Source organism: Urocitellus parryii, assembly GCF_045843805.1.
Source record: "Urocitellus parryii isolate mUroPar1 chromosome 12 unlocalized genomic scaffold, mUroPar1.hap1 SUPER_12_unloc_1, whole genome shotgun sequence".
Classification (NCBI taxonomy): Eukaryota; Metazoa; Chordata; class Mammalia; order Rodentia; family Sciuridae; genus Urocitellus; species Urocitellus parryii.
In genome coordinates this window covers 127,835-141,121 of record NW_027551758.1, presented here as the reverse complement: position 1 = coordinate 141,121, position 13,287 = coordinate 127,835, and the positions used below count along the sequence as shown (strand labels likewise).

Here is a 13,287-nt window from a genome sequence, read left to right as displayed (position 1 = left end):
GCCTGAGATAGGTGACTCTATGGTTATTTTTAAATAACTTTATCATGCTGACAAAGTTTAAAACACTGTAGGGGGAAAGGAATAGGGTGTCTTTGGGAAGAAGAAATATTTAAAAACCTCAAGAAAGAGCCAGACATGATAGGACATGCCTGTCATCCCAGTGACTTGGGAAGCTGAGGCAGGAGAATTTCAGGCTGAAGGCCAGCTTGGGCAACTTACTGAGACTCTGTCTCAAAATAAAAAATAAAAATGGGTGGGGGGTTGGGGCTGGGATGGTGGCTCAGTGGTAGAGCGCTCGCCTAGCACAGGCAGGACCCGGGTTCGATCCTCAGCACCACATAAAAAAATAAAGGCATTGTGTTATGTCCATCTACATACACCTAAAAATAAATATTTTAAAAAATGGGTGGAGCTGTAACTCAGTGGTAAAGAGCCTCTGGGTTCAATGCTCAGTACTGAAAAAACAAACAAACAAAAAACCCAAGAGCAAAACAAAAACCCTCAAGAAGGACAACACAAGTAATTGTACCTAGATAGCTTGAATAGTATCTGGCACATAACAGTGGCTCAATGAATGTGGGTGGCATGAATAAATGGATTCCAATTAGTTAGAAATCAATGGTCAATCACATCCCCAAAGAGAGCTGAAGGCCACTGCTCTAGTGGAGGATGAGGAGGAACCCCTGGGTGGATCCACTTTATGAGCATGTCCTGGTGAGTACATAGGGCCACATGAATTCCCTGCACCTTTTGGAATGAGGTTAGTGTGTAAGGAATGAGATCAGCAGATAAGTCATCACAGCAGCTTGGGGTCAGGGAGACACAGGGCCTGGTGCCAGAAACAGGAAGACCAGCAATTCTTCTTGCTCACCCCCAGCAAATGCCCCTGCCCCCACAACAAAGCAGAAGATAATTTCCCCACTACTGGCCATTTGATCTGGGGCAATGTCTGGCCTTCCCGAGGCCCAGGGACCTCAAGACAACCTGATAGGATTGTCCCGGGGCTGGACCCCTGTGACGCACCCAGCACTGCGTCCAGCACCTATTGTGAGGCACAGTACACGATGGGCACTTTTTAAAAAGAGAACTTACCACTTTTAAAAAACCTAACCTGGCTCAGGGAAGAAAGCCCCAAGCTGGGGATGAGAGGAGGAGTTATGTCATGAGCACTGCCTCTCCGTGGGTCTGGTGGACAGGGGCCTAAGACACGGGCAGGCCGTGCTTTAAGGTTCCCTGCAGGCAGTTCTCTGCAATCCCGTGGAACAGGCTCTGTGGAGTCCAGCCTTTAACAGGAGAAAATAGAATCACTGGATCAAGGGCCCGAGGCTGCTAACCCATTTCTCTTGGCCTCAGTTTCCCAGTCTGTAGGGAGAAGGACGCCCTGACTGCCCCTTGGAGTTGGTGTGTGAGGGCTGGGGCATCACCTGCCTGGGAAGGGTGAGTTTTGATTGGCAGGTTGAGCCCAGCCAAGGGAAGCAGGAGGGGGCTCCGCGCTGAGCCTCTGGATTTGCACCACAACTTCTGTAAAGTAGCGGCCCAGGAAACGGTCTCCACCGCAAAGAGCGCCCCGATGGTGTGTCTGCGGTGAGCAGGTGCGGTCAGGCCAGAGGCTCGGTCCCCGCCCGCCCCAGGACAGGGAGCCAGAGGAAAGCACCCGCCCGCGTCCAGCGCGCCCGCCCGCAGGGTCACCCAGGGGAAGGCGCCCCTGTGCGGTCGGAGCTGTCCCCTGCAGAGGGGCCTCGGGCCGCGCTGCAACCTCAACAGACAAGCGGGACTCGTCCCGGGGGCACCCTCCCCGCCTCCCCGCATTGGAACATCCCTGGAGGATGCTTTTCACGCCTGAACACTCGGAGCGATCCTCAGTCTCCCGCACAGAGCAGCGGGGCCGACCCGCTGCGGGACGCCAGCACCGGGTGGGGCGTGCGCCTGCGCTCTGGCGCTTTCCCAGGAGTTTTGCTTAAAACTGCCCTAAAAAACAGCCCTTTAAGGATGGGGAGTAAAGCTCAGCGGTAGAGCGCTTACCGCGCATGTGCAAGGCCCTTATTTCCATTAAGAGTGCTTAAAAAAAAAAAGTTTGTTAAATGACAAGCCCATTGCTGTCCCACTGGGTAGGGGCAGGAAAGTGGAGACGATTGATTGACGATTGATTTCTAACTAATTGGAATCCATTCATTGATGCCATCCACATTTATTGAGCAACTGCTTTGGCAGTTCTGCAGGATCATAGGGCCATGATGGCTGTGTAGCCCAGAATGAAGGTGTAAGAGGAAAGAGGGTGACATGTCGGGGGAGACAGTAGGCGCAGTTTTAATACGAGCGCGCGCGCGCACAGACACACACACACACACACACACACACACACGCACTCCAGCCAGGGTTAAGATGTGCCCTCTGATGGAAATGGAGGCAGGGAGGCAGGGAGGAGGGAGGAGGGAGGACCGTCCAGGGCTTCCTGCAGGGGTGACCTGGGCTGGGGACAGAACTGCGGGCCGCTTGAGTGGGTTCTAGGCCCCAGCAGTGCTAACACGGGGACCCACCTGGGGGCGCGTCCGAGGCCACCCTGCTCACAGAGTTCTGCAGTGCGGCCAGTCGGCTCTTCATGTGGCGGATGCCCTCCGCGAAGCGGGTCTCCTGGCCCTTCAGCAGCTGCTGCAGCTGGCGGATGGCCGAGAGGAGCTGCTGTTTGCTGAGACAGTTCTGGGGAGAGAAGAGCCCACCCCGAATCAGGACGGGCTCAGACCCACGCGCTGGCTCTGGGCTTCCAGACATCCCCAAACACAGGATCCAAACCTCTCTTATTAAGCACCATTTGGAAGTGGCCTCCTGAGATGCCCTCTCTGCCCAGCACTCCAGCCCCACTCTGCCTGGTTATATCACCAGAGGACAGCACGTGTATCATAGCCCAGTTCACCTCTCAAAAAAAACCCAAATGAGGGCCCGACTGCACCTGTAATCTCAGTGGCTGGGGAGGCTGAGGCAGGAGGATCTCAAGTTCTAGGCCAGCCTCAGCAACTTCACAAGGCCCTCCCTGTCTCAAAACAATGAAAAGGGCTGAGATTGTATCAGTGGTAGAGTGCTTGCCTAGCATGTGCAAACCCCTAGGTTCAAGTTCCAGTACCACAAAAACAGTATTGATGCATCTGCGTGTGTGTGTGTATGTGTGTGTACGTGCACACGAGTGTACAAGGGAAAATAAGAAAAAAGCTCAATACAGTTAAAGAGGCATTCATAAAAGTCAACGACCAGCTCTGATAATTTTCTTTTTCTTTTTATACCAGGATTGCACCCAGGTAGTTAACCAATGAGCCACATCCCTGGCCCTTTTTAAAATTTTTATTTGGAGACAGGGTCTTGCAGGGTTGCTTAGAGCCTTGCTAAGTTGCTGAGGCTGGCTTTGAACTCAGGATCTGCCTGCTTCAGCCTCCTGAGCCTCTGTGATTACAGGTATGCGCCAGCCACCATCTCTGGCCAATTCTGATGATTTTTTAAATGCCAAAAAAAAAAAAAAGGAAAAATTGAGAACTGTGCTTGTCATCGATAGACTCCTAAAGCAAGGTAAGCATCATGTTCCATGATAAAGATCCCAGAGTCTCTAATCTCAATTGACTTTAAGTGCCAGGACGGGGAGGGAGAGGGGAGGGCGAGTTGGGTGAGTGGGCGGGGGACCTGACATCCAGGGCCACTGGCTTCTAAGGTTGTGCACACGCAGCTGGGGCACAGCTTCATGTCACCTGACTTGTGTCACCTGCTGGGAAGAAAGGAGCTAGGTCAAGATGAAGATCAAGGATATCCTTAGGGACAAATTTATGTGTTGAGTTTTATTTTTCTTATACTGATTTTTTTGTCCATAGAGTATTAGTTTTATGATTTGAGGGAAATTGTCTCAAAGCCAGCGGCACCGTTGGGAAACTGAGGCACGAGGCCTCTGCTGCCTGGGAGGCTGCCAGCCTCGCCCACTGGACGCCACCACGGTGGCCACGTGGACAGAGCCACGTCTGCTCTCCCAGGGAGGCTGCGAGACTGCCAGGCCCCTGCACCCCGCTGCTCTTACCAAGCAGATGACTCATGGCCGGTTTCAATGGACGCTTTTGTCAAAGTTGTGTTGCCAACTGCCCCTGGAACTCATTAATCCACGGGGGCTCCTGGCCCCACCACACCAGGGCCTCAGAGGCACAGCCCCACAGCCTTGCCTGGAATGGAAGTTGTTTGTTTTCCTCCCCCAACCCCCAGGCCTTCCCACGCAGGGCCTGGGGGCACCAGCGGGGACCTCCTGCCATCCCTACCTGCCCAGCAGGGAGACCCACCCAGCCTCCTCCCTCTCACAGAAAACAGGACTGCTTCGTAGGTGTTTCCGTGGCTGTGTGTCAGTCCTGTTGGTGAAGTGCCTCACAGGGGAGAATACCCGAGTTCTTCCAGAAACACCGGCAGCCACGAGCTGGCAGCAACCCTGGGAGAAGACAGTCTCCACTGGGGTTTGTTATTGTGATATGTTTGTCTCCTTCTCCTAGATGAAGACAGGGAGGCTAGGAATCAAGTGACTTGGCCCAGATGGGTGTAGCCAAGGAGCAGCAGAGCCGTCCCCTGCTCCTGCAACTTCTAGCCCAGTCCCCATGCCCGGTGGGCGTTCTCTTTGGTTCTCACACGCCCCTGTATGATGAATGGTCTTATTGATGAATTTGCACGAGGGAGTGAAATGCTGGCACCTCAGTGTCCCACAGCGGGGTCAACCCTGTGTGCACTGAGGTCGGACAGTGGGGGCAGGGAAGCGGTGGAGGAAACATCCTCACCACGAATTCTACAGCTGCCCAGGGCCCAGACAGCTGGGAGAGGGCTCTGTGGGCCATAGCTGTCCTGGTGGACATGGAAGAACTCTGTCTTGAAGCAGAGAGAACTCAATGCCAAGGGCTCTGCTGGGAAGAGCAGGCAGCTGCCCAGACTGGGTGGTGGGGTAGGCTCCAAACCCTGACCGGGGAAGGGGAGCGGGTGGAGGGAAGAGGCCAGCCAGTGTCTCCAACCTCAGTGCCCCTGGCTCCAGGAACAGCTGTTTCTAGGGAAACCAGCTGCTTTCCCGGAGATGGACATTAGGGGTGAGACACACTCATGTCCCTGGTTGCAACTGGAAAATATTAAAATCTTTGTGACCAAGCAAACTCGGGCAGCACCCAGGCGAGCGGGGAGATGGAAGGGCTGCAGGCCGCCTCGCTGAGGGAAGTCCAGGGCCTCAGGATCTCCTGGGACGATGCTAACACGGCCAACGTGGTACCAGGAAGGCCCCTGGTGCTCTGGGGAGGCCAGCATGCCAGGTTCAGGGCCAGGTGCCAGGGAAGCAGAGAATGAGTGCCTTCCGCAGGGGATCTGGGGGAATGTGCAGCAGCAGCTCCTAACAGGCAGATCCCCAAGGACCAGCCATCAGAGCCAGCTCAGAATCTGCCACCTGAGCTCAGCCTGGGCACGGGTGGAACTGAGTCCCTCTGCAAGGGGGAAAAATGAGGTCGCAGGAGGGGGACTGAGAATCCAAGCGTTTCCCCTTTCAAACTTTACCATCTTGCTCGATCCTACAATGACAGCATATTCCTTGCAAAACAATTCAGAAACAAAGAAAAACACCACACCACACCTTAGCCTTTTGGCTAAACCAAGTGCAAAACAGGAACAACATCAAAACAAAGATTGTGTCCCAGGACCACAATCTGTGAGCGTTTCATTGGGTTCCAGCTCTCAGGGGGACCCACGTGCACAAAGCTCAATGTCCTCTTGCTCGCGCGTGCCAGCGACTCAGGGTTGGCCTCTGCTTTCCTCCTCTAGGCTGGCATGGCCATGGTACCTGTCACAGAGCAGGGCAACCCTCAGCCTCGGTTCTGCTCCCCTCCCTCCCATGCCCCTGCCTCCATCTCTCTGAGCCAAGAAGAGCTGCGATGGGAGCAAGTCACTTCCTTCAGTGCCACCCCTACCCTGGCGGGAAAGCTCACCAGGGCTATGGACAGGCCGAGGTCAACCCCTGGCCAGGGAGGACTGCACACCGGGAGGGGACTGCACCTAGGAGGTCTGAAGCTGCCACATCGAGTCTGACTCCTCTGGCCTCTTCTGGGTCCCTCTACTCTTCTCCCTAAAGAGATCCCCGAAAAACGTTTCCATTCCTTCCAGACCCGGCTCCTTCGCTGGCTTCTGCTGTGGACAGTAAGCAATGAAAACTAGAATCCCCTCCTCTTTGAAGTAGTCACTTATTGGAAATGGGGTCAAGAAAAGACATTCTGTGAAACTCTTCCATCACTGAGGAGGAAAAGGTCAAGATCTGCCATCTCTGGGGTGAGACTCTTTGAACAGTTAGAGAAGTAACAGCAGGCACGGCCCACACAGCTCTTCCTGAGCTGGGAGGAGGTGACATAGCTAGTTCTGGAACATTCAGGTCAGTGCCAATAGCTATGGAGGGGGGTGGTCTAAGGCTCTTGGAAGAACGAGGCCCACAGCATACTCCAGCCACACCCCTCCTCAGCACATCTTCCCCAGGCCGATTCCTCACCATATTCATTCCAGAGCATCCATGGGAGGTTCCTCAGAGCTCACGGCCACCCCGGGAGAGGCATGTGAGACCTGGAGACCCCACCTGTGGCCAGGGGTGGACATAGCCAAAGATCACTGTGACACCCCAGCTTTCCTGGTCCCCACACCCCACCCTGGTAGGCCTGACCCTCCATCCTAGCCAGGTGCCCCTGCTGTTGGAGCTCACAGACCTGGAGTCTGCTCCTGAGGCCCTGCAGGCAGGGTAAAGCCTTCAGGGGTGTGTGGGGGCACCAGGGGAGGTGGCCCTCGAGGCGCGGCGGAAAGGTCTCCTTCTCAGTGTCAGGCTGGGTTTGAGGACCCTTCAAGAGTCCCATCTATGGCAGGAGAGTCCAGAGCCTCAGATGGCCACAGATGACCCCTCGGACTTGGAGGGGCTGCCTCTCGCGCTGGTCTGCCTAAGCCACAGCTATGTGTGAGGTCAGCGCGTTGCTAACAGCAACCCAGATGTTTGGATGTCTTCAGGTCTAGGGACCATGCACTTGCCAGATGTACGCCTGCTGGCCAGGACCTGACGCCCTCGGAGCGGGAGTCACGCCCAAGGGGGCGAAGGCTTCCTCCAGGCCAAACTGGAGGCCGGTTACCGCTCCTCAACTCCCTCATCCTAGGGACCCCACCCGGCCTCCTTGCCTGAGAGCAGGGAAAGGGGACACATCTTGGGGGAGTGAGAGGATTTCACCAGGGGAGCGGCCCAGGGCCCTGGCGTAAGGCAGGGTGCTCCGGAGAAGCAGGCAGTAGGAATACACACAAAACAAGCTTATTTAACGTATGTCTGCTTCCTATAAGTGTGACATAGAACACGTGTTTAGTATGTATCAGGTATCATCCCTGTGTAATCCATAGCACACATATTTAACATGCTAAAAGTCACATGGAGAAGGATAGAGGCCTGTAAGGAACCGGCTCCTGGGCTGGCAGGCTGGAGACCAGGGAAGTCTGCAGGCTGTAGCTCAAGTCCAAGGGCAGCCTCAAAGGTAGAATCCCCTCCTCTGGGGGAGGGGTGGATCCGTCTTTTGCAGGAGGCCGAACCATAATACCATGAGGGTGATCTCTTTTATTTAAAGCCTACTGATCGAAGGCTAGTGGCTTCTGAACAATGCCTCCCAGCACCACCCACACTTAAGTTGACCAACACCAGGATACCAAGGCCTAGACAGGTGGACAGGAAGTCCACCACGGAGCCTCCTTCTGGGCTCTGAGCCCCGCGTGCTGGAAGTTTTTGAGCTCTACCTCCTCTGGCTGCTCATGTTTCTACACTCACACTGTGTCCCCTTCTTGTCTGTGTTCTAAAACAGTCACAGGGGCGATGACGGTCATGGCGGGAGCCAAGAGCAGGCACTTAAACCATGTGTCACATGAATGCTTTATTACATGCCCAAGGCAGCCCAGGACGTGGGTGCCATGATGGCCCACTCTGTATCTGAGGAGGCAGAATGTCTCTTAGCCACAGTGACATGTCCAGGACTCGGACCCCAGGGCATCTGCTCCAGAACCGGATGTGACCTGCTGCAGAGAGTGTCCCACATCCCACCTCTCCCTTGCCCTGCATCTCTCCTGAGCACAGAATAAGTCTCAGATAACCCAGGACCTTGTTGTGGAGTGTGGGACCCGAGTATACACTAGGTGCTCATTTGAACGAGCACACAGATGAACCAGCGCGAGGCCAGGACACTCTCTGCTTGTCTGACGTGGAGCCACCTTGCCTGGCACTTCCTGCTGCCTGGTCCAGGTGCCATGCCGACCTGCAGCCTCGCCAGGCCTCTCAGCATTGGACTGCTGGGCTGCCCTTGTCTGCTTTGCTCCCGGTGCCAGGGCCACTGTGGGCACCAAATCGGTGTCTCACCACATACCCCGTCTCGGCTCTGCACAAGACTCCGAGGCTCCGGCTCCTGCAGGGTCGGCAAACACTCCTGGAGCTGTGACCCTGGCAGACACCCCTCATCAGCGTGAGCTCCCGAGTGACCAGCAGTCTATCCCCACCGACACTCCTGGCGGCCCCAGCAGCCTGACCACATTGGCATCAGTTGCAACTAACAGGCCAAGTCCAGGGCCAAGTGCAGGGCCACACCGTTCTGGGAAGGGACATGCTCTGGGTCCCCTTCTCCCACCCTCTTCATCTCGTTCGTCCTCAGACTGGGGAATAGGTCATGAATCCTGCCCTGGCAAGAGCCACTGGTTTTCCCGGGAAGCCAGTGGACGTTGAGTCAGTCGGGGAGAGCACACGAGGTCATCTCCCCCGTCGCCCTCCCCGCTGGCCTTGCTCCCAACCGCAGGCTACAGCCACCAGTTTCTGGGCCTCAGCAGAACCCACCTACCGCACCAGGCAATAGACAGCTCGAAAGGTTCATGATGTGGTTTAGACGTGGTGCCCCCAAAAGCTCAAGTGGGAGACAGCGCAAGAAGGTTCAGAGGAGAAATGATTCGGCTGTGAGAGGCTTGACCCACTCAGTGAATTAATCCTGATAGGGATGAACTGAGTGGAAACTGAGGTGGTGGGTGTGGTGGAGGAGGGGGCTTCGGGGTGGGGATTGAGATATATATTTGTCTCTGATGAGTAGAGTCTCTCTCTGCTTCTGATCATCACATGAGCTGCTTCCCATTGCCACACTCTTTCGCCCTGATGCTCAGCCTCACCTGGAGCCCAAGGAATGGAGCCAGCCTCTCATGGACTGAGACCTCTGAAACTGTGAGCCCCTAAATAAACCTTTCCTACTTTACAGCAGCTCTGGTCGGGTCCTTGAGTTACAGCAGCAAAAAAGCTAAAATAGGTTAGTACCCTGGGGAGTGAACAATGGAAAGTGTCCATCTGTCACCACAGGAGACCAGCTGCTTAGAAATACGGAATGGCCATGGCCAGGCGCAGTGGCACATGCCTGGATTCCTAGCTACTCAGGAGGCTGAGGGAGGAGGACTGCAAGTTCAAGACCAGGCTGGGTCACTTAGCGAGACCCTGTCTCAAAATATAAAATACAAATGGCTGAGGATGTGGCTCAGTGGTGGAACAACCGGGGTTCAACCCAAGATGAAAAAAACAGACAAGCCTGTCCACTCTCCTCCTAAATGTAGTACTGGGAGTTTTAGTTCATGTTGTCAGGCTGAAAACTAAATAGATAACACACAGAAGAGAGTAGAAGGAACATAAAACCACCCTTATTCACAGACAATACAGTTGTGTGTATTTAAAAAATGAGGAAATCTAAAAAAAAAAAATCCATACAACGGATAAGTGAGTTCCACAAGGTCATAAGGCATAAGAACAACACAGGAAAACCCACTGGAATGGCATCTTCTAGAAACACACAATTGGAAATTAAGTCCCATTTAAAATAGCTTCAAAAATGAAATAACTCATTATTTCATATAAATCTGATGAGCCATGCTTGACTTAAAAACTAAAACACTCTGACAGAGGGGCTGGGGCTGGGGCTCAGTGGTAGACGCTCGTCTCGCATGTGTGAGACCCTGGGTTCGATCCTCAGCACCACATAAATAAAATGAAAGTATTGTGTCCACCTACAACTAAAAAAAAAAAAAAGAAAAAAAATAACTCCAATGGATTAAATGAAGACTAAATAAACTGTGCTCAGCACTGTGCAATATTTTTAAGATCTTGTGTCTCTCCTAATTGATCTATATTTATTGCAATACTGATAATCAGTAGGATTTTTTTGTAGATACAGATGAGTTGATTCTAGACTTCTATTGAAAAGGCAGAGAAACGAGAATAGCCAGTTTTGAAAAGGAAAGATAAAGCTGGAGGACTGACTTTCTCAATGGATGAAGTTAGGTCAGAAGTATCCCAAACGTGGATGACGAATTGACTTCTGACCAACTTGCCAGGAAGAATCAATGGGAATCCAACTATCTGTCTACAAATCAAACTGGAACAATAAACAAGGGATGCACAGGGACGCACACACCTCACCTGTGAGTTTTTTTAAAAAGTCACTAAAAGCCAGGCTGGTGGCGCACACCTGTAATCCCAGTGGCTCAAGAGCCTGAGGCAGGAGGATTGAGTGTTCAAGGCCAGCCTCAGCAACTTAGAGATGTCCTAAGCAACTCAGTGAGACACTGTCTCTAAATAAAATACAAAAAAAGGGCTGGGGATGTGGCTCAGTGGTTAAGCACCCCTAAATTTAGTCCCTGGTCCAAAAACAGTCACTAAAAATGGACCACAGTAAAAATGTAAAGCTATAAATATTTTAGAAGAAAAATTTCATGACCTTAGGCCAACAGTTCTTGAACTTGACCACCAAAAACTTGATCCATAAAAATAAAAATATTAATAACTAGGACTTTGTTAAAATTGAAAGTCTTTATTCTAGAAAAGACATTGTTTTTAAAAAAAAGTTACAAAATAAGCCACAAACTGGGAGAAAATATTTGTAACTCGCATGTTTAAAAAAAGAACTAGTATACAAAATATGTAAAGAGCACTCAAAACGGAACAACAAGAAGATAAATAAAACATTTTTAAAATGAGCAAGCTGGCTAGGTGCAGTGGCACACCCCTGAACTCCCAGCGGCTCGGGAGGCTGAGGTGGGATGATCACAAGTTCTAAGCCAGCCTCAGCAATTTAGCAAGGCCTTATTCAACTTAGCAAGACTTTGTATCCAAATAAAATATAAAAATGCTGGGTATGTGGCTCAGTGGTTAAGCGCCCTTGGCTTTGTCTCCATATAAAACAAAACAAACAAACAACAACAACAGCAACAAGAGCGGGCAAGCTTGACACAGTGATGCCAAGTGATGCACAGTGACGCACAGTGACGCACTGTGACGCACTGTGATGCACCCTGTAGTCCCAACTACGTGGCAACTGAGCAGCAGATCACTTGAAGCTAGGGGTCAGAGGCCAGCCTGAACAACAACACGACCCTGAATGGGTGCTTCACCCAACAGACTAGTCACGTGGCAAATAAGCACAGGAAGTGAAGATTGAACCCAGGGCCTTAGCACACGGAGCCCATGTCCCCAGCCTGCAACTGGGTGTCTCATGTGATGCTGGCAGGAATGTAAAAGGTGACATCAGTTAAGAAACACAGCTTGGGCTGGGGTGTAGCTCAGTGGCAAAGCGTCTGCCTTGCACTCGCACAGCCCTGGGTTCGACCCCCAGTTCCAAAAAAGACAAAAAAAAAAAAAGAACCCCACCAAAACAAATAAATAAATAAGATTAAGAAAGAAAGAAACACAGCTTGGCGGTTCCTTACAAAGTGAAACTTCCATTGACCAAATGACCCAGCAATTCCATTCCTAAGTATTTCCCAAGAGAAATGAGAATTTACAGCCACACTAAAGCTGTGTGTAAATGTTTATAGCCGTTCTACTCATAACTGCCCCAAACTGGAGGTGACACCATGGTAGGGCGCTGTGCAGCCCACGCCAACAGGGGGACCTGGAACACTGATGCTAAAGAAGCCAAGTTCAAAGGCTTTGCCCCGCTTGATCCTATTGCTATGACACTGGAGAAGATGGTACTTTGGTGACACAGGACAGATGATGGTTATAGGGGATGGTCTGGTGTGACTTTTCACAAGGCGGCATGGTGTAGTTTTGGGGGTGATGGAACCACTCTGTATCCTAATTGTAGTGGTGTGGTTGCCACAGATCTATGGTTAAAATAATGGAAATGAACACTAAAAACATGTGTTTTTATTTAACTGTAAAATGCGATCGACCAACTGGGTGTGGTGTTGAACGCCTGTAATCCCAGCAATTCAGGAGGCTGAGGCAGGAGGATCTCTAGTTCAAAGCCAGCCTCAGCAACTTAGCGAGACCCTGACTCTAAAAAAGGTCTGGGAATGTGGCTCTGTGGTTAAGGTCCCTGGGTTCAACCACATTACGAAGAAGAAGCAGAAGAAGAAGGAGGAGAAGGAGGAGAAGGAGGAGAAGAAGGAGAAGAAGAAGAAAGTGATGGACCAAAACATAACCCTGTAATGGTGGGATTTGGAACCCTGACACATCTCAGGTCAGAAAGGTTTGGGGAGGGGGGAGCCTCTGAAACATCCCAACCCCTCCACCTCTAACACCTTGCCCACCTCACAGGCAAGGAGGAGCTGGGAGCCTGTGCTTCTCTAGAACCTCTGGGCTGGAGGGGGGGGGTAGCAGGGGTGGGTAAACATGTTTCCTGTCTCCCCAGTGAAGCCAGTTTTCTCCTGTGGGAAAAGAGGGCACAGAAACAGCCACCCTTGCAAGGTCCCCCTGCTGCTTGACCTCCCCTGCCTCCCAGCAACCACCCACTCTCCGTCAACCAGTCACAAAACACCTGGAAAAATGACTCAAGACAGACTGCTCACAAGTGGGAGGTAGCGGAAAGCCCTGGAGACAGGAGGGGTGTTGGGAGCCTGGCCAGGCCCAGGGTCCCTGCTGCAGACCCTGCGCAAAGCCACCTTCCACTTCCCTTAATAATAGAAAATGCAGGGACAGAGGAGGTCCGGAAGGCCTTGGCAGAGGGGTGCTTATCTGAGCAGAGATCTGAAAGATGAGAAGAAGCCAGGTAATGCTTACTCCAGCAAGCATGGGGGCCGGCCAGCCGGAGGCCTCCCTGTGGTTCACCCCTCAGGCTTGCCTGGGCAGGCTGGAGTGGAGGAGGGGTGGGGAGTGCAAGTCACATGAACGTTGAAATAAGCATCAATGAACAGTCTCTCTTGCTCCCCTGCCCCTGAGTCAGGTGCTCTTACAGCTTAGAATCGCAGACAGCTGGATGTGGCAGGCAGGGAGTGGATCCC

The 13,287-nt window shown here is 52.4% G+C and overlaps 1 protein-coding gene across 1 annotated transcript in view; it reads right to left on the bottom strand.

Moving 5' to 3' along the window:
* LOC113175660 (fibulin-7) overlaps nucleotides 1-13,287 on the bottom strand; it is a 48,971-nt gene that overhangs the window by 33,984 nt on the left and 1,700 nt on the right. The window contains 1 exon segment of the mRNA XM_077794277.1: nucleotides 2,538-2,697. Coding sequence (XP_077650403.1) covers nucleotides 2,538-2,697 — 160 coding nt within the window.